Raw genomic sequence first — 20724 nt, 5'->3', positions numbered from 1 at the left:
AAAAATTTGTTAAACTTAACTGTGGGTCCCACACTTGGTGAACCCTTCTTTCTCCATCATCATTTTCCGCCATTTCTTCTCGTTCTTCTTCTTTCTGTTGTCATTTCTTTTACAATTTCCACTGCCAAAAATCTTCTCATACTTACAAACGCTTCTTTAAATTTTAATTGAACATTTGTAAGATTTTTATTTTCTATCCGTGTGTTCAAATTTTACCCTTTTATTTTAAAAATAGAATGAAAAACAATGCTTGAAAAACTTACTAATTTTGAAAAAGTTAAAACGAAAAGATAGCTATCTCCCCATAGATCACTTTAATAAGAGAGAACAACTAGTTACAACTTAAAAAGAGTTTATTTATGGCGATCTCCTCGGAGGAAAAATAGAGACTTTTATCCAATTTACTTAGTTCCCATTTGTTTTGATAATCTTGATTTTCTTCTTATTATTATGTATGTAAATAGAATTTTTAGAGGGAGATGAGAAATGGGTGTAGTGTATATGGAGCTGACCTCAAATGGTGAAAGAAAAAAGTTAAGGAAAAGGGTGTGCTTGTGGTAATGGTGAAAGAGTAGATTGAGGAAGAAGGGTCTCAATTCCAAGGGACCCGCTGTTAAAGTTAACAATTTTTTTTATCATTTTGGTTAGTTTTAGGGCTAAGGATTAAAATGATCAGGATTTTGTATACATTAAAGACTATTTAGATAAGATGATATATATAGAGGACCAAAATAATTTAACCCTTATACGTTAAGGACCATTTCGATCATTTTCTCTATAATTTTCCCAATTAAAAATGAGATCTCAAAATTTTAGTCAAAGAGGTTGTGTAAAGGCCCAATCATCAAGAAAAATAGGCCCATCAGAAGATAGGCTTTGTTCGTCTCAATAGGTACAATTATTTCTGCATTGTGTATTACTCCTCTGTCAATGCCAAGTGAAATAGTCGTCTTCTTCCTCTGTTCCTCATATTTGTAGCTTCACTTTCTGCAAAATTATCACAATACCATCTTTTATTCTCACCAATCAGCAAGATTCGCCTTTTTTTTAATATTTTTTTTTAAGGCTTGAGGCATTCATCTTTCAAAGTTCCAGTATAGGGATTTGTCCTGCCTTGGCAATACTTTGGGTCCGAGACAGGCAGAATGGGTCTTGAAGGATCAAGAAACTAGATTTCGTGCTTATAAGGCTAAAAAAGGTAAGATTTTTGTTTAATTGGAAGTGTATTCGAGCTGATTTTTTTGGCATTTATGATACCCATTTGATATTTATTCATGATTGTAAATTTTGAAATTCTTTGCTGTATGGTTCTATATGTTTGTAGATTCATTTATTTAAACTGAAATCTTGTTGGGATTCTCGTATACCCATCTGTATTTTACAGAGGAATCTGCAGATTTGGATTCTTTCTGTTGTTCATTTATGAAATAAATGTTTACATGACAAGGCATTTCGTGTAAATTCATGTGTTTGAATTTTATTTGAAGAATTTGCTGTTTTGAAATTCTTTTTTGCATTTATATCTCATATTGCTATTTGTAGATTCTTAAATGTATATGGATATGAAGAGGCATTCCATGTAAATTCATGTATTTTAGCTGTATGTTTGATTGGCATTTCTGTATAGTGGATACCCATTTGAATTTGATTAAACAATCTGCAGATTTGAATGGCTAGACCTCCCTTTTTTGTAACAAGCTTGTGCACTCGCCAAAATGTTAGTTCCCCAATCCGTAACCTAAGTATTGCTGGAAGTAATGGTGGGGTTGAAGGTGAAGTTGCTACGCAAAACGCAGATCGATCAAGTTCAGTAAATCATCAAAGTGAGCAACAGAGCTTTGCTGAGATAGCTAAAGATGTTTGCAAAGTCATCCGGACACGACCCAGATGGGAACAAATATTGTTATCTGATTTCCCCACTGTTAATTTTACTGATCCAAGATTCTATACTGAGGTTCTGAAGGCACAAAAAAATGTTATGTTGTCGCTTCGGTTTCATTTTTGGCTTAGTTCTCAAAATGGTTTTTCGAGGGATCAGTTCTCTGATGAAGTCATATTTAGTGGGCTTGTACAAGCCAAGGCAGCCAGTGCAGCCAAATGTTTTCGGCAAAATATGAACTTTGTGCCTCAACCTAGTTGTTTGGAGGCCTACATTCAGTGTCTTTGTGAAAATGGATTGATTGAGGATGCCCTCGACGTGTTTACTGAATTGAGAGGTGTTGGCCACTGCCCATCATTGAGAATTTGGAATTCAGCCCTTTCAGATTCTGTCCGATCTGGAAGAACTGACATTGTCTGGAAATTGTACGAGGATATGACAGAATCTGGTGTTTTAGCAGATGTAGATACGATTGGGCACTTGATTCAAGCATTTTGTATGGAGAACAATTTTCCAGAAGGTCATCAACTTCTTCGACGGGTTTTGGAAGCTGGGCATGCCCCTAGTAGTGTTGCTTTTAATAAATTGATTTATGGATCATGTAAGAACAGAGATTACTTTAGACTGTCATCTCTTCTCCATTCAATGATTGCAACTAATTGTTCTGTTGATATATTCACTTATCAGCATGTTATTCAGGGACTATGTGAAACAAGAAAGATGCGTGAAGCTTTTAGGATATTTAATGATCTAAAGAATAGAGGCTATGCTCCGGATATGGTTATGTATACAACAATGATTAATGGTCTCTGTAAAATGAAATCGGTTGGAGATGCCCGGAAATTATGGTTTGAGATGATTCAAAAGGGATTCAATCCCAATGAATACACATATAACACACTCATCCATGGTTATTTAACAACTAACCGTCTAAATGAAGCTGAAAGTCTTTATAAGGAAATGTGTGATAAAGGATATGGAGAGACCACAGTGACATATAATACCATGATTCACGGGCTGTGTCTTTATGGAAGAGTAGGAGAAGCTCACAACTTGTTCAATAAAATGGCTGAGAGTGGTGTTACCCATGATGTGGTCACATACACTTCTCTTATTCAGGGTTTCTGCAAGAATGGGAAAATAGCTGAAGGTCTTCAGTTTTTATATGAACTGTTAAAGCAGGGGTTGCAACCATCACCTGCTTCTTATACAGTGTTAATTGAGAAACTTTGTGAGATCGGCCATGTTTCGGAAGCGAAATCATTGTGGAACGATATGCAAGATAGAGGTGTCAAACCAGCAACATCGACTTATGATTCTATCGTACTTGGATTAATCAAGCAGGGATATGTAACAGAGGGGCTAGATTGGTTGAGCAGTATGATGAAGAGTAGGCTCAGACCAAGGAGAAAAACTTTTGAGGAACTGATTTATCATCTTTCTCAAGCAGATAAGTTGGATGAGTCTTTATCCATTTTAGTTTACATGCTTAGGCTAGGTCATGTTGTCAGAGAAAAAATTTTCCGTTCTCTAGTAAATAAACTTTGCAAAGATAATTCCCACCATATTGAGATGCAAATGAGATATATTGTCTGAGCAATTCAAGATGGTTGATGTCTTATAAAGATTGCAACACCTTTATCTTGTCTAAGGCCAAATCGGAAGAGAAGATTTATTTGCTTTATACACCTTGATCATGCAACTTCACATATTTTGTTATAACTTAATGTTGTATTTTGTTAGTCTTATTGATATGTGATAGAGATCAAATTTGTAGCATGTGCTACTACACATCCCACACTGTATTTCTGTTACCGCTTACAGTAAATTTGATGATGGATGCATTCACATTCTTGAAGTGCAGTCATTCCTTAGAGAATCTGTGGTTTCTGCTAGGAGAGAGACACCAATCACTTCTTCTGAATAACTTTTGTCAAATGGACTGTTTTGGTGTGTGTTTCCAGTGTGGTCAGAATTTGAATTCTACTTTCTTGCAATATTCAACTTTCATGGTCAGTGGTACTTCATTAGAGGAAATATCTATTTTAGATCAAAATGTATGACTGATTTTTGTGTTTACTTCACTTTGTTTGGTTTGTATCCTAATTTAGAACTAAACTTTCTTTCCTTTAAAGAAAGAGACAGAAAAGCCGATGGGGACAATTCTGGAGTGATCTAAAATTCTAGTTATTACTTTTTGCAGTAGGCTTCTAAAATACAATTTTAACACTCAAGTTAGGAAAATTATGTCGAATCAATTTATTGATAACCTAAAAGGGAAGTACATTACTTTTTTTTGTTCAGTCAAAAACATTGGTGGCCCAATGCTTTTGAAGCTAAAATCTTCCATTGCTGCATTGATTATGTACATCATGATTATGCCTACTGTAACAGACAGAGAAAGTTCATTGTGCTTTCTACATTTTACGCCAAAATCTTAAAAGGGAATTCATCTTTTTTTAACCTTAAGATGTTACCAGATTTTCTTTCAAAAACTCTCTGGTTCCTTTATTTCCACAATCCAGCATATGCAGGAAGGATTTGTGTCCCAGATCTTCTTTCTCTCATTGTTTAGGACCTTGTATTACCAGCATTGCATTAATTATTTTGCTGTTCTTGGCATTACCCTCTTATCATTGAATATGGTCAGGAATAATTGCCTAGATGCATATTACGGGACAATGTACGAAGAGATGATTTGTAATCCCTGCATTCAGACAAATGACATCTTTTACATATTCTCTGTAAATTATCCTGGGTAAGGGGCAGCTTCAGGGTCCAAAATCAAGTGGAAAAATGCCACTGTCTGGTGCTTTGTTTCTCCATATTTGTCTCCATGGTTATGTTCCTTTTTAGCAATAAAAAAGAGATCAAACTCTTGCACTAAGAGTTAACAGTGAATGATTCAGTTCTTTGTAGCTCCCATGCTAGTGAGTCTGGCTTATCTTCTAGGATCAGTGCTGTTTCCAGCAGCTGAAACAGTTGAATCAGTTCTCCAACTTCCAATCATTTGCACCTTTTCTTCATTTTGATGTCCCACTATTGACCTGTTTTAACTGATTGGTACTTTCAATTGCAGCATCATTCCCTTCTCTTTGCTGGGTACGTAGGAAACTGCATTTACTAGTCTTTTAATAGTGATAAGATTTTTTTTCATTTTATCACACTTACACATGCGTCCTGATTTAATTTGAGCTTGTAAGATGGAAAGTAAAATTGTGGTTCACAATAAGTAAGGGGAACTGAGAGGAAGGCTATCTGAGAATCCATCATGAAAACCCTCTTTAAAGCCTATGTCGTGATATGCTAGGTGGAGCTGATTCAATTCCTTGTCGTCATTTGAGTCCACAGGTGCACTTCTTGGCTATCGTTTTTCCTTAAAATCTATCTTATCTGATTGCACATATTCTGTTGGTCTTTAAGATGCCCTTGGCTCCAACATATTCAGGTGCCTGTGATCCTGGAAGAATCATTCAGGTGAGACATACTAATGAAGGCAAAAAAAGGAATGAGGTCCCTCCTTCACCTCCTAACGTGCTTCCTCAAATAGAAGTCAGATTTTGTGCTACATCCAAAAGGTAATATGACAAATTACTTCTTATTGATAATGCTGACAAATAATGGCAAGTTGATGAAAACCAGTTCTGGGATAAGAGAGATACTGTTATGCTGCAGAGGTTTGCTTGGGTTGAACTCCATAAGTCAACCTACGATGATGATACTTCGTTATATATGGTTTTCAATATGGATATTGGCATTGCCAACCAAAATCACAACGTTGAGAGTAGTCTAATAAATGTACTTCATAGGTAGTAGCAATACCAAGTTGATGGATCTCAAGCTAGATTATGATTTACGCTAATTGCAGAATTAGTAGAGTTCTAATAAAGTCATCCCTTCTCTGTAAACTATCCTGGCTAAGGGCCACTTCATGGACCAAAATCCAACGGAAAAAAACCCTTTTGTGTGGAGCTTTTTCCCTCCAGATTTGTCTCCGTGGCCATGTTCCTACTTCAGCAGCAGAACAGATCAAACTCTTGTCATAAGAGTTATTAGAAAAATATCCAGTTCTTTGCAGCTTTCATACCAGTGAGTCTTGTCTTTTCTTCTATAGCCTGTGCTATTTCCACAGTTTCAGTTGCTGCAATTTCTATTGCATCATCGTTCCTTATCTTTGCTGCTCGTGTTACAGTCAGCTTACGACACTTTTTGGTTGTATTCTTACCTTTGGTGCTTTTCCGAGGTGCGCGAAAGCTGGCGCAGACAGATCATAAAAAAAGGGTTCTTAAGCATGGGAGTACTTTAAATAGCCAACTACAACAAAACATCTGCTTAATCCAAAATTCAAGAACTTAAAATATCTCAACAAACTAAAACAACCACATAAAAGTTTAAAATTCAAATCATCCTAAACTTAAGCAACTTAAGTATTAGGCGACTAAGAAAATTACTGCAGTAACTTAAAAAACAATTTTCAACAAAAACAATGTTCTCACTGTGCTTGAACAGTCTGAAGCAATGAACTATTCATAGATCTGCCATCCCTGGTTGTCCTTAGTTTGTCCACATTGGTTGCAGATTTGAACAATCCTTCCCTCTGAGCTATCTTTTTAGGCTGAGTTAGACTCAGGTGCCATATCTTTACCAACATCATCATTTTCCCCTTTGCTTTCCTTCAACTCTTCCTCTTGACTTGCAACCAGCTTTTGCAATCTATCAGCCAAGCCTTCAATGTTTGTGTGTATATCATCATCAGGGTCTTGAGAGGGATCATCGGAATCAGAACAAGAATTGTTGAATGCTGCTTCTATCCTTAAGTGCATGCGTCGTACACGACTTTCATCGGTCCTCCAGCTCTTCTGTTCAGCGTTTCTCCTTTGCATCTCCATTTCCTCTTCTTCTGATGAATCAGAGTTCTGGTTAAGCATGTCTTCCCAGTGTTCCTGAGTGATCTCACTCGACGCAGAAGTTCCAGCTAAATCATAATTACATTTCTTACGAGTCTTCATCTCCTTGTCCTCTTTTAATGCATCTGAAATTGATAAAAGGACATTGTATGAAATGTTTATATTTTGGATTAATCAATCAACCAACCAAAGAAGTTGCTACTATATATCTTAAGCATTGGTATCAAACAAGGTGTGGAGCTAATTGCTGGAATTAAACTTAACACTTTTCAAAGACTAATTGTTCATAGATAAAAGTAGTCCTATTGGAAAATTGTGCACAAACATCAAGGTGAAAAAGCACTTGCATAAATATGTTCTTGAGAGACATTCATTTGAACACAAAAAATTTGAAATATCATTTTTTTATTCAATTCGCAAGTGGTCAATGCCTCAATGGTCATAAGTGATTATTTCCACTACAATATTGTTCTTCAAACTTATATTTTCCTCCATTTTCATGACAATCAGGTAGTATATCCTCATTGTATATTACAACAACATACGAAGTGAAATTCATAAGTGGGATTTGGGGAGGGTAGAGTTTACGAAGATCATACCGCTACCTCGTGGAGGTGAAGAGGTTGTTCTCAAAGGATCTTCGGCTCGTGTACAACATATCAAAATAGGTATGAAAAAAAGGAAAAATAACAGTGGAGAAACAAAACAACTATTAAGAGAACAATAACAACCACAAAATAATGCGATAACTTAAACTATATCCTCATTGATTATTCTTTTATATAAATTATTGTGTAAATATCCCTTCTTTTTTCAAGAAAAAATCATTTTCACTGCTATCATTGTTTATTTTATTTTACAAGTTCAACATTTAGCTCAAAAAACTTGTGGTGTAAACAATCAAAGATGTTGGAATTGTATAGACCTAGGGATCTTGAGGCTATCGTCATGAAATGATTAGATGCAAAGATTTGTTACGACCTTCTAACCTAAAGTATAAAATATTTTATCATGAATCGATACTAATTTTTTGGTTCGTGAAGATGTATAGAATTTGAGACATAAATCTTAAAATTGAAGGTATATATCATCAAAGGATTGTAGAGGATGGAGGTATTCCTTCCCCAATTAAAGATTTTGGGCTTGAGCTAAAGATATTGAAAAATTCTTGGTAGGAAGCGTTACCTCCCAAACTGTCTTATAAAACATAATTACATATATTATCACTAGTTAAGAGTTTATTATCATATATTGAGGAAGATATACACAGATCTTTAAAAATAGTCAAAATTAGATATCTACGCAATTAAATCATCTACAATTCAATATGGAGAAATTATTTTAGTCTTTATTTGGACGAAAAATGTTGAAAATACTTTATTTAGTTTTATTGTATCATAAAACAAAATTCGACGCGGAACTCGATTTTCCAAATGGGATCCGACTCTGACACTAGATCCAGGACTCAATTTTCATATTGGGACCCTACCTCGACTCGAGATTCGACTTTCGAACTGGCCAACCCTGACATTGGACTCAAAACTTGAACTGAGATTCGATCTTGACTCAAGACCCGACGTCCAAATTGAGATTCGATCCCGATGTCGATACCTAAATCTAGATCCAACCCCAACACTCGATCCAAAACTCGACTTTCAAATTGGGATTTGACCCCGATAGCTGAATTGGATCCGATCTTAATCCCAAAACACAACTCTGATGACTGATTCGAACTCGATTCTGACACCTGATTAATAACTTGAGCCTGATTAGGCGCTAGGGTTTAGTGATCAATGATATAATTTAAGCACGAGACAAGAATATTCGATGATTTCTTACCATCTATTCTAGCCTTGATTTCTAGATTAGAAACTTCTTCTACATTAAATTTAATTCATAGAAAAATTCAACTTCTTTTGACCTCATATCAATTAAAGATCAAACGAAAAAAAAAAAGTAAACATATACACATGACACAAAAATACTTTAATTTATTTAGCTTTACTTTATCATAAAACAAAATTCGACACGGAACTCGATTTTCCAATTGGGATCCGACTCTAACACTCAATCCAGGACTCAATTTTCATAGTGGGACCCTACCTCGACTCGAGATCTGACTTCCGAATCGGCCAACCCCGACATTGGACTCAAAACTCAATACTCGAACTGAGATTCGATCTTGACTCAAGATCCAACATCCAAATTGAGATTCGACCCCGATGTCGATACCTGAATCGAGATCCAACCCCAACACTCGATCCAAAACTCGACTTTCAAATTGGGATTCGACCCATATAGCTGAATTGGATCCGATCTTAATCCCGAAACACAACTCTGATGATTGATTCGAACTCGATTCTGACACCTGATTAGTGACTTGAGCCTGATTAGGCGCTAGGGTTTAGTGATCAATGATATAATTTAAGCACGAAACAAGAATATTCGATGATTTCTTACCATCTATTTTAGCCTTGGTTTCTAGAATAGAAACTTCTTCTGCATTAAATTTAATTCATAGAGAATTCAACTTCTTTTGACCTCATATCAATGAAAGATCAAACGAAAAAAATGTAAACATATACACATGACACAAAAAATACTTTAATTTATTTAGTTTTACTTTATCATAAAACAAAATCCGTCACGGGACTCGATTTTCCAATCGAAATCATGCTCTGACACCCGATCCAGGACTTGATTTTCATATTGGGACTCGACCTCGACTCGAAACCCGACTTTCGAACCGGCACATTCGACTTGAAACTCAAATTGAGATTCGATCCTGACACCTGACTCAAGATCCGACATCCAAATCGAGATTCGACCTCGATGTCGATACCTGACTCGAGATTCAACCCTAACACTTGATCCAAAACCCGACTTCCAAATTGGGATTCGACCCCGACAACTGAATTGGATCCGATCTTGATCCCAAAACTCAACTCCGATGACTAATTCAAAACTCGATTCTAACATCTGATTAGTGACTTGAGCCTGATTCTATGCTAGGGTTTAGTGATCAATGACATAAGTTAAGCACGAGACAAGAATAATCTTCAATGATTTCTTACCATCTGTTCTAGCCTTGATTTCTAGAATAGAAACAACTTCTACATTAAATTTAATTCATAGAGAATTTAACTTCTTTTGGCCTCATATCAATTAAAGATCAAACCAAAAAAAATGTAAACATATATACACATGACACAAAAAAAGTACTTTAATTTATTAGTCATACGCATACACATAATCAAAACACACGATATATACCTTCACGTTGTTGTTCTGCAAATGCCACCAGAAAATCATCCAAACCCTCCTTCAAAAGGTCTCTATCACAAAGGAGCAATTCGATATCAGCATTGATTTTAGCAGCAACAGAACTTTTTGCATCAATCTGACTACGTTTCACTTCAAGTTCCATAATTTTATCCTCCATATGTTTGATGATTTTGCGAAGTTCGCGTTCAGACCATGTCATTCCATGAGCATTATCCTCATCACTTTTCGATTCAAATGGTGAAATTTCGTCGATTGTAGTCTCATCATCACTAAGATCCTTATCGAAGCTTTCTCCGATAACAATTTTATTCTCATTCATTTTTCTGATGAACAAAAAAAATATATTCAAGTGAACATATAGTTATATATATATAGTGAATTTTTGTAGTTTTAATTTTAGTCAAAGAGCAAAATTTTCATAATCTTGACTAATTTGTAAATGAGTTTAATGACATGTGTATGAGGAGACTTTAAAAAAAAAAATATATATGTGGCACATTTATGTTTATACCAAACTATTTTCATATTGGGAATAATTAATTAATGAAGTGGTGTAATTAATTGAAAAATTAAAATACTGATTTTTTAGAATTGAAATTGGATGTGCTCAAATTTAAATGCATTTGCTATGTATCTAAATTTATTTATATGTTTGAGATTGTTTGTTTATTATAAATATGGGTGATATTTGCATGACATAATATCACGTCCTGATTATTAGGCATAAATACTTTTTATGTTTGAGTTGTGGTATTTAATATTTTAAATCTAAGTGTCATGAGAAAATTTAGCAAAAAAAGGCCACTTTCAAAATTTAATTGCCAAAATGCCTATTTACCTTCTTTTTTCCCTTTATTTTACCATTATAGGGTTTTAAAATATAAGAAGAGGTGGAGTCAGGATATTTTATTAATAATTTTAAACAGTTTGGGTAAAATCTTAAGTCTAATAAAATATATATAAAACTTCACTAAATTAATATAGGTGGATCATGAAATATTATTATTTTATATATGTAGTATTTAATCGATAAATTAATATTTATTACTTTAAAAGTGTTTTGAGATTCAATGAAGGTTAATTTTGATTTTCATCAAAATCATTGTATCTTACTAATTTATATATCATATTTATTGATTCACATAAAAAAACTAAATTTATTATACATAAAGTACATTAAATATATCAAAATCAGTCTATCTTACTAAATTATGTATCATATTTATTGAATTCATTTAAAAAATTAATTCATTATACAAAAAGTACAATATATGTGTATGATTCATTGTAATATATTCTTTTGTTAAATGATTCTTTGAAATTTTTTCAATAAATTCATTGTAAAAATACATTATACATAATGTTTATTATTTCTTAATAATTAAATATTGTCATTATATCTTTACTAAAAACATTCAATATATGATGGTTAAAAGAATAAACTAGATAAGCAACATAGGAAATTTCTTGAAACCATATCTAAATATGATTTCTCATTTGAAATGTGTCACAAAATCAACAATGACAGATCAGATACGTATAATGTGAGTACAAAAAAAGTAATTCCATATCCACTCGAAAATATTTGCAGTCGTGGCAACACCGAAATTATATTATGCAATAAGAAAAGTTAAAGATGAACTTCAGCTAGATTTGAATGTTTTTTTTAAAAAAGACAAAACATAATAGAATCATATTTCAATAATAAATTGTCTTAGATATATTTGTACTTTTAAAAAATTATTAATTTATAATATTAATGGAATCATATATTTATATATAGAGGTATTTTGAAAATATATTATCCTATTATTTTGTTGAAGTAAGTGACTTTTACGGCTCATATCCTCATTCTTTTTTTTTTTTATCATTTATTCTTTTTGTCATATCATTATATTTCTTTTGTTTTTTCTCATTTATTATTTTTATTTTCTTTTTTATTCTTTTCTCATTTATTATTTTTATTTTCTCTTTCATTTTTTAATTTTTTTTATTCTTTATTAGAAATACCCTTTGGTATTAATTTTATTATTTCTACTTTTTTATGTTAGTTTATCTTCTTTTATTGTTTTATCTCTTTCTATATTTTCACCTTTTAAAGAAAATAAAATAAATTACTTTGTTCTTTTTCATTAATTATTTTTATTTTCTCTTTTATTCCTTTCTCATTTTTTTCTTCATATTATCATTTATTAGAGATACCATTTGGTAATATTTTTATTATTTGTTTCTTCTTTTTTTGGTTAGTTTATCTTATTATTTCTCTCTCTATCTACATATTTACCTTTTTAAGAAAATAAATTATTATTTTTCTTATTTATTACTCCCTCCGTCCCTATTTAGTTGTCACTTTAGAAATGACACACAGATTAAGGCAACAATGATTAGCATAGTAAAATTACAATTTTACCCTTATAGTACAATTTACAATTTCAAAACAAATTCACTCAAGATAACTAATCAATCCTGGGAAGTTCATAAGTTTATTTACTTTATTTATGACAACTTTATTTAAATAAGGGTATAATAGGAAAAAAATTGTTGACCTTTCTTGATTTGTCAAAATGGATAACTAAATAAGGACAACTAAAAGAGGAAATATGGACAACTAAATAGGAACGAAAGGAGTATTTTTATTTTCTCTTTTATTCTTTTCTCATTTATTATTCTTATTCTTTTTTTCATATTATCTTTAAATAGAGATACCATTTGGTAACAAATTTATTATTTCTAGATACCATTTGACAATATTTTATTATTTATTTCTTTCTTCTTTATTATTTTCTTTTTTCCTTTATTAGAGATGCAATTTAGTAATATATACTTTTACAGTATCATTTACCAATGAGTATAGGGTGTGAACAAGAAACCTTAATGATATTGATATATATATATATATATACTAGTAAAGAAAGTCTGGGAGCTGCCCGGACCCAACATTAATAAAGTTATATTGTTACTCTCTCCGTCCCATATTAGATGAGAATCTTAGTAAAAATATTTTTTTCATATTATTTGAGCACTTATTAAATTAGGATAGAATTAATTAATTCTTTTTCATTTTACCCCTACAATTAATATGACCATTCCTATATTGTATGTGTATTTTTTGTAACTCATTTCAATGTGCATTGATATAAACAAAGGGTAAAATGGTGAAGTCTTCCATTGTATTAATGATTTCTTAATCACCGTGTAAAGTTGGAAGTGCCCATCTAATTATATGGGACGGAGGGAGTATAGTTTATGTATTGTTATAAAATTAGTAAAGATTGTTATATATATTTTGCTCATAAGTGAGCTAATATAGAAACTTATTTGTCATTTGTCTTTTTAATTTCAATTTTAAATAGCAAATAAATGTAGCGATAAGATTGAGGGTATAAATGAAGCATATCTTTCTAAATTTAAGTAAAAATAAACAGAGTAGAAGTAACATTAGGGTTATCGATAGGACGATTCATTCGGTTATTTTTTTAAAAATTATGTCATTCAATTTTTCGGCTATTTTATAATGTATAACCAAAATTAAAATTTTAAAATCATCCCAATCCTAATTTATGTGACAGAAGCAGTACAAAAATTAGTCTTTTTTTTTGTTGTCTTGTAGATATTTTAAGTTATTATTTATTGTAAATTATAGTACTTTTTATTAAAGTTTTTAATAACATATGTTACTTTTTATGTTTGAGAGTTAAACCAACTTTTTTTTATATGTCTTTTAATTTTATATGTGTTTTGTCCTTTTCCATTTTGAAAAACCAATACTCTCTCCATTTTATTTTTTATGTCATTTCTTTTTATAAATATATTGGTTATTCCCTCTTCTTATTGGAACACATGTTGACTTGTGGTGAATACTTATTCCCTCTTCTTATTGGAACACATGTTGACTTGTGGTGAATACTTATTCCCTCTTCTTATATAGTAATATATATAGTGATTTAGTATCATTGACTAATGAATAGAGTGTGACAAAGAAACCTTAATGATACAAAAACATATATTTATTATTATAGTATCATTGACTAATGAGTAGGGTGTAAACAAAAAATCTTAATGATACCACAAAAATATATGTATACTCTTAGGGGTCGTTTGGCAGAGTGAAATGGGATGTGCTCAAATTTAAATGCATTTGCAATATCTAGATTTATTTATATGTTTGAGATTGTTTTTTATTATAAATATGGGTGGTATTTGCATGACATAATTATGACGTCTTGATTATTAGGCATAAATACTTTTTTATGTTTGAGTTGTGGTATTTAACATTTTAAATCTAAGTGTCATGAGAAAATTTTGCAAAAAAAGGCCACTTTCAAAATTTAATTGCCAAAATGCCTATTTAATCCCCCCCCCCTAAATTTACCATTTTAGGGTTTTAAAATATAAGAAAAGGTGGAGTCATGATATTTTTTTTAATAATTTTAAACAGTTTGGGTAAAATCTTAAGTCTAATATAAAATAGGGAAAAAGGACAAATATATCTCCTAATTTTCGTAAATGATATTTAAATACCCCTTGTTATACTTTTAGAACGTTGATGCCCCTACCATCTAATTTTTGGAGCGTGTATACCCTTTGGACTAACGAAGGGACACGTGTCACGATCTTAACAACCTATTCAAAATGTATTTAATTTTTATTTTTAATTAAAAGTTCGACCCAAATAATTAAAAATCCACCCAAATAATTTAAGACCCGCTCCGAAATTATAACCAAGTTATCAAGAGAAGGAGATCAATAACTAATCATAAAGCAAAATTCAAAGTTTTATAAAGCCATGTTAGCATTAAATTCCTTGGAAATGGAAATTCATGCAGGAAGTTAAGCTAAGTAATCCTTGAATTGCCAATCAAATCAGGAAGCTTCGGTTTGGAACGAATACCAGTACCAATTGACGCTTGAAAAATGGAGGAAGTGTTCCAAAAGGTCATTGCAGTATGTGATGCTTTCCCTGAAGCTGTTGAATGTATTGTTGATTTTCAATTTTCACAGATTAATTTTTTTGGTTTTCAGCCCTACAATCTTTATTTTTCAAAATTTCAGTCATCTAAAAAAGTTATTGTGTTTTGTGATTATAAATCTATTCGAAGGTCGCTGGTTCGATTTGCCGGAGTTCGCTTGTTCGATTCGCCGGAGGTCGCTGGTTCGATTTGCCGGAATTGTTGGAGTAGTAGTGAGGGAGAGATGGGTGAGTGGTGGTCAGGTTTCATGGTAGATGAAGGGTCGCTACCTCACTGATTTCCCTGGAGTGTCACAAGAGCAAGGGAGGTTGAGTTCGATAGCAATTAGAGGTGGTTTTGTACGTGGAGCTTCGCCGGAGAAGATGGAGTCGCGTCAATGGTGTTGGTATCTGTTCTTGGGGTGTATGGTTGTTGGAAGTAGAAAAGAATGAGAAAATGGGATTTAATTGGGTGGGTTTTTTAATTATCCGGGTCGAATTATTTAATTGAAAATAAAAATTAAATAAGTTTTTGAATGGTTGTTAAGATCGTGACACGTGTCCCTCTGTTAGTCCAAAGGTATAAATGCTCCAAAAATTAGACGGTAGGGGCATCAGCGTTCTAAAAGTATAACGAGGGGTATTTAGATACCATTTACGAAAGTTCGAGGGTATATTTGTCCTTTTTCCCTATAAAATATATATAAAACTTCACTAAATTAATATAGGTGGACCATGAAATATTATTATTTTATATATGTATTATTTAATCGATAAATTAATATTTATTACTTTAAAGAATGTTTTGAGATTGAATGAAGGTTAATTTTGATTTCATCAAAATCATTATATCTTACTAATTTATATATCATATTTATTGATTCACATAAAAAACCAAATTTATTATACATAAAGTACATTGAATATATCAAAATCAGTTCTTACTAAATTATGTATCATATTTATTGAATTTATATAAAAAATAAATTCATTATACATAAAGTACAATGTATGTGTATGATTCATTGTAATATATTTTTTTGTTAAATGATTCATTGTAAAAAAAAAATATTCAATGAATTCATTGTAAAAATACATTATACATAATGTTCATTATTTCTTAATAATTAAATATTCTCATTATATCTTTACTAAAAACATTCAATATATGATGGTTAGAGAATAAACTATATAAGCAACATAGGAAATTTCTTGAAATCATATCTAAATATGATTTCTCATTTAAAATGTGTCACAAAATCAATAATGACATATCAAATACTTATAGCATTATGTGAGTACAAAAAAGGTCATTCCACATCAACTCGAAAATATTTACAGTCGTGGCAACACCGAAATTTTTTGATGCAATAAGAAAAATTAAAGATGAACTTCAACTAGATTTGAATTTTAACAAAAGACAAAGCAAAATAGAATCATATTTCAATAATAAATTGTCTTAGATATATTTGTACTTTTAAAAAATTATTAATTTATAATATTAATGAAACCATATATCTATATATAATAAGCCACAATGCAAACATTTTTATAGTATTTAGTTACATTGTAACTAAATACTAACTTTCAACCAAAAGGAATAACTTCTTTTAAATAATAAATATGTCATGTATGAGCTATTTATTACTCATTCCTTTTGAATTTGTTAATCTTATTTTGATCTGACACATAGTTTACGAAAGTAAATTAGATTTTGAGAAAAAAACATTAAGTGATACTTGAAGTTGTCCCAGATTTTCAAAAAGACACCTGTGCGTCCTATTACCCCACAAAACATTCAAAATTACAATAAATACACATTTTTTACACAATATTCCACTTTGGACAAAAATATCCTTCAAATGTGCAATTTCTTAAAAACAAAAAGTCGGACCCATTATTGATATATTGAAGGATGCTTTGGTAATTTCCTATGATGAATTTGTTTTGTTTGTTTCTTTTAAATTTATTATACTATACTAAATAATTGTATAAAATATTATGAATCATGATAATTAACTACTTAAATATTTAAAAGATATGAAAATATATAAAAGATCTGATTGACTCTTCAAATTTACCGGTGACACATAAATTGGGACAAATGAAATAATATATATTATTTGAAATTTTTTTAGAAAGTACTATAAATTACAGTAATTAACAACTAGAAATATTTCAAAGACAAAAAAATTGATTGAATCTCAAATTTTTTTTAGTACTACATAAATTGAGAAAGAAGAAATGACCTCTATTAGTTGAAAATGACGTAAAAGTATTACAAATCATATAATAAGAATTAACAATTTAAAAATTTTAAAAGATTTTAATACTTTATACTTATTCTATTTCCACTTTGGACAAAAATATCCTCCTAATATGCATATTTTTTTAAACAAAAAGTGGGACCCTTTATTGATGTATTCAAGGATGTTTTGATAATTTTTCTATGATGAATTCGTTTTGTTTGTTGTTTAGTTTTTTTTTTTTAAATAATTGTATAAAATATTATAAATCACAATAATTATTTACTTAAATATTCATAAGATATAAAAATATGTAAAAGATCTGATTAACTCTTCAAATTTTATTGGTGACACAGAAATTGGACAAATGAAATAATATATATTATTTGAAAATTACTTAGAAAGTACAATAATTTACAGTAATTAACAATAGAATATTTTAAAGACAAAAAAATTTGATTGAATCTCGAAATTTTATTAGTACAACATAAATTGAGAAAGAAGAAATAACATTTATTATTTCAAAATATATTACAAATCATACAACAATAATTAGCAATTTAGAATGTTAAAAGACATAAAAATTTTTTTACCATAGTTAACAATAATTAAAAATTTAAACTATTTTAAATTAATATTAAAGTTTGATTAACTCTTTAATTTTGTCTTTGTCACATAAATTGAAACAAAAAATGATACATATTGAGCTCGTGCTAACACGGACTCCGATGTCTAGTTTATATATAGAGGTCTTTTGAAAATATATTATCTTATTATTTTATTGAAATAAGTGACTTTTACAGCTCATATCCTCATTCTTTTTTTTTTTCATTTATTCTTTTTGTCATATCATTATATTTCTTTTGTTTTTTCTCATTTATTATTTTTATTTTCTTTTTTATTCTTTTCTCATTTATTATTTTTATTTTCTCTTTTATTTTTTTTAATTTTTTAAAATTCTTTATTAGAAACACCCTTTGGTATTAATTTTATTATTTCTACTTTTTTAAGGTTAGTTTATCTTCTTTTTATTGTTTTCTCTCTTTCTATATTTTCACCTTTTTAAGAAAATAAAATAAATTACTTTGTTCTTTTTCATTAATTATTTTTATTTTCTCTTTTATTCCTTTCTCATTTTTTTCTGCATATTATCATTTATTAGAGATACCATTTGGTAATATTTTTATTATTTGTTTCTTCTTTTTTTGGTTAGTTTATCTTAGTATTTCTCTCTCTATCTACATATGTACCTTTTTAAGAAAATAAATTATTATTTTTCTTATTTATTATTTTTATTTTCTCTTTTATTCTTTTCATATTTATTATTCTTATTCTTTTTTTCATATTATCTTTAAATAGAGATACCATTTGGTAACAATTTTATTATTTCTTTTTTATACTTTTTCATTTTATTGAAATACCATTTGACAATATTTTATTATTTATTTCTTTCTTCTTCTTTTTTATTTTCTTTTTCCTTTATTAGAGATGCAATTTGGTAACATATACTTTTACAGTATTATTTACCAATGAGTATAGGGTGTGAACAAGAAACCTTAATGATATTGATATATATATATATATATATATATATATATAGTGATTTAGTATCATTAACTAATGAATAGAGTGTGACAAAGAAACCTTAATGATACAAAAACATATATATATATATATATATATATATATTATAGTATCATTGACTAATGAGTAGGGTTTAAACAAAAAATCTTAATGATACCACAAAAATATATGTATACTCTTAGGGGTCGTTTGGCAGAGTGAAATGGGATGTGCTCAAATTTAAATGCATTTGCAATATCTAGATTTATTTATATGTTTGAGATTGTTTTTTATTATAAATATGGGTGGTATTTGCATGACATAATTTGACGTCTTGATTATTAGGCATAAATACTTTTTTATGTTTGAGTTGTGGTATTTAACATTTTAAATCTAAGTGTCATGAGAAAATTTTGCAAAAAAAGGCCACTTTCAAAATTTAATTGCCAAAATGCCTATTTAATCCCCCCCCCCCCCCCCCTAAATTTACCATTTTAGGGTTTTAAAATATAAGAAAAGGTGGAGTCATGATATTTTTTTAATAATTTTAAACAGTTTGGGTAAAATCTTAAGTCTAATATAAAATAGGGAAAAATAAATTATTATTTTTATTTTCTCTTTTATTCTTTTCTCATTTATTATTCTTATTCTTTTTTTCATATTATCTTTTAATAGAGATACCATTTGATAACAATTTTATTATTATTATTTTTATACTTTTTCATTTTAGCTTTTATTAGAGATACCATTTGGCAATAGTTTTATTATTTATTTCTTTGTTCTTTTTTTCTTTATTAGAGATACCATTTGGTAATATATACTCTTACAATATCATTTACCAATGAATATAGAGTGTGAACAAAAAACCGTAATGATATTGCAATATATATATATATATATATATATATATATATATATATATAGTGATTTAGTACCATTGACTAATGAGTAGAGTATGACAAAGAAACCTTATACAAAAACATATATATATTCTTATAGTATCATTGACTAATGAGTAGGGTGTAAACAAGATTCCTTAATGATACCACAAAAATATTTGTATACTCTTAGGGGTCGTTTGGTAGAGTTGTCAAACAGTTGTCATTCGCCTCTCTCCCTAGCGAATCTCGCTCGCCACTCTCCCAGATCTCGCTCGCCTCTCTCACTTATACAAACACAAATGTATAAATTGTGTTTGTGTTTGTATAAAGCGAGAGAAAACTGTGTATACAAATATAATTACATATATTTTAGTCATATACACTTATAATTACAAATACATATCTTCCCCTACCAGTTCTCTTTTTCCTTTCTCTCTTTCTCGCTTTATACAAACACAAATTATACAAATTACAATGTATAATTTGTGTTGTATAAAGAGAGAGAGAGAGAGAGAGAGAGAGAGAGAGAGAGAGAGAGAGAGAGAGAGAGAGAGAGATTTGATATACAAATGTTTTATTTCGATTCAATTGTATACAAATTCAAATTTTATGCAGACATACAAGCATATAAAATTGAACGAAAAAGGCTCAAAAATACCTTTAAACTATTGAAAATAGCTCACATATACCCTTAAACTATATTTTGGCTCAAAAGTACCCTTCCCGTCAAAGTATTGGGTCATACTTACCCTTCTAACTAACAAAAGTATGTTAAGTACCACGTGGACGCCACATGAATGCCAGCACTAAACAACTCTCACCTCCACATAGACTCATACAATCCTAATTACTAATTTTGCACTCATTTCTCTTAAGAGATACAATTTCACCCATTCTCATTTCTCTAATACATAATACGATTTCCCCTTTCTCTAATACAATTTCCCCTAGGGTTTCACATATTTCCTCTCATGGACGCCATTGGATTTCAAAGTTGATTTCGCGGTGGGGTTTC

General features: G+C 30.2%; 2 protein-coding genes across 2 annotated transcripts in view; both read left to right on the top strand.

Moving 5' to 3' along the window:
* The window catches only part of LOC125823682 (BI1-like protein), a 176173-nt gene that overhangs the window by 151733 nt on the left and 3716 nt on the right, over nt 1-20724 (top strand). The window lies entirely within an intron of this gene.
* Nucleotides 1668-3531, top strand: LOC125823637 (pentatricopeptide repeat-containing protein At5g18950). The gene has a single exon (XM_049502982.1). It carries the CDS (start codon nt 1670-1672, stop codon nt 3473-3475), a length of 1806 nt encoding a protein of 601 aa, XP_049358939.1. The 5' UTR covers nt 1668-1669; the 3' UTR covers nt 3476-3531.

The sequence above is a fragment of the Solanum verrucosum genome, unplaced genomic scaffold, assembly GCF_900185275.1.
Source record: "Solanum verrucosum unplaced genomic scaffold, falcon-dt-bn FXZP01000093.1, whole genome shotgun sequence".
In the NCBI taxonomy this organism is placed as follows: domain Eukaryota; kingdom Viridiplantae; phylum Streptophyta; class Magnoliopsida; order Solanales; family Solanaceae; genus Solanum; species Solanum verrucosum.
This window is presented reverse-complemented; position numbering and strand designations above follow the sequence as displayed.

Excerpts from the sequence above, each read along its gene's own strand:
- LOC125823637 (XM_049502982.1), top strand. The coding sequence starts at position 1,670 with ATGGCTAGACCTCCCTTTTTTGTAACAAGCTTGTGCACTCGCCAAAAT.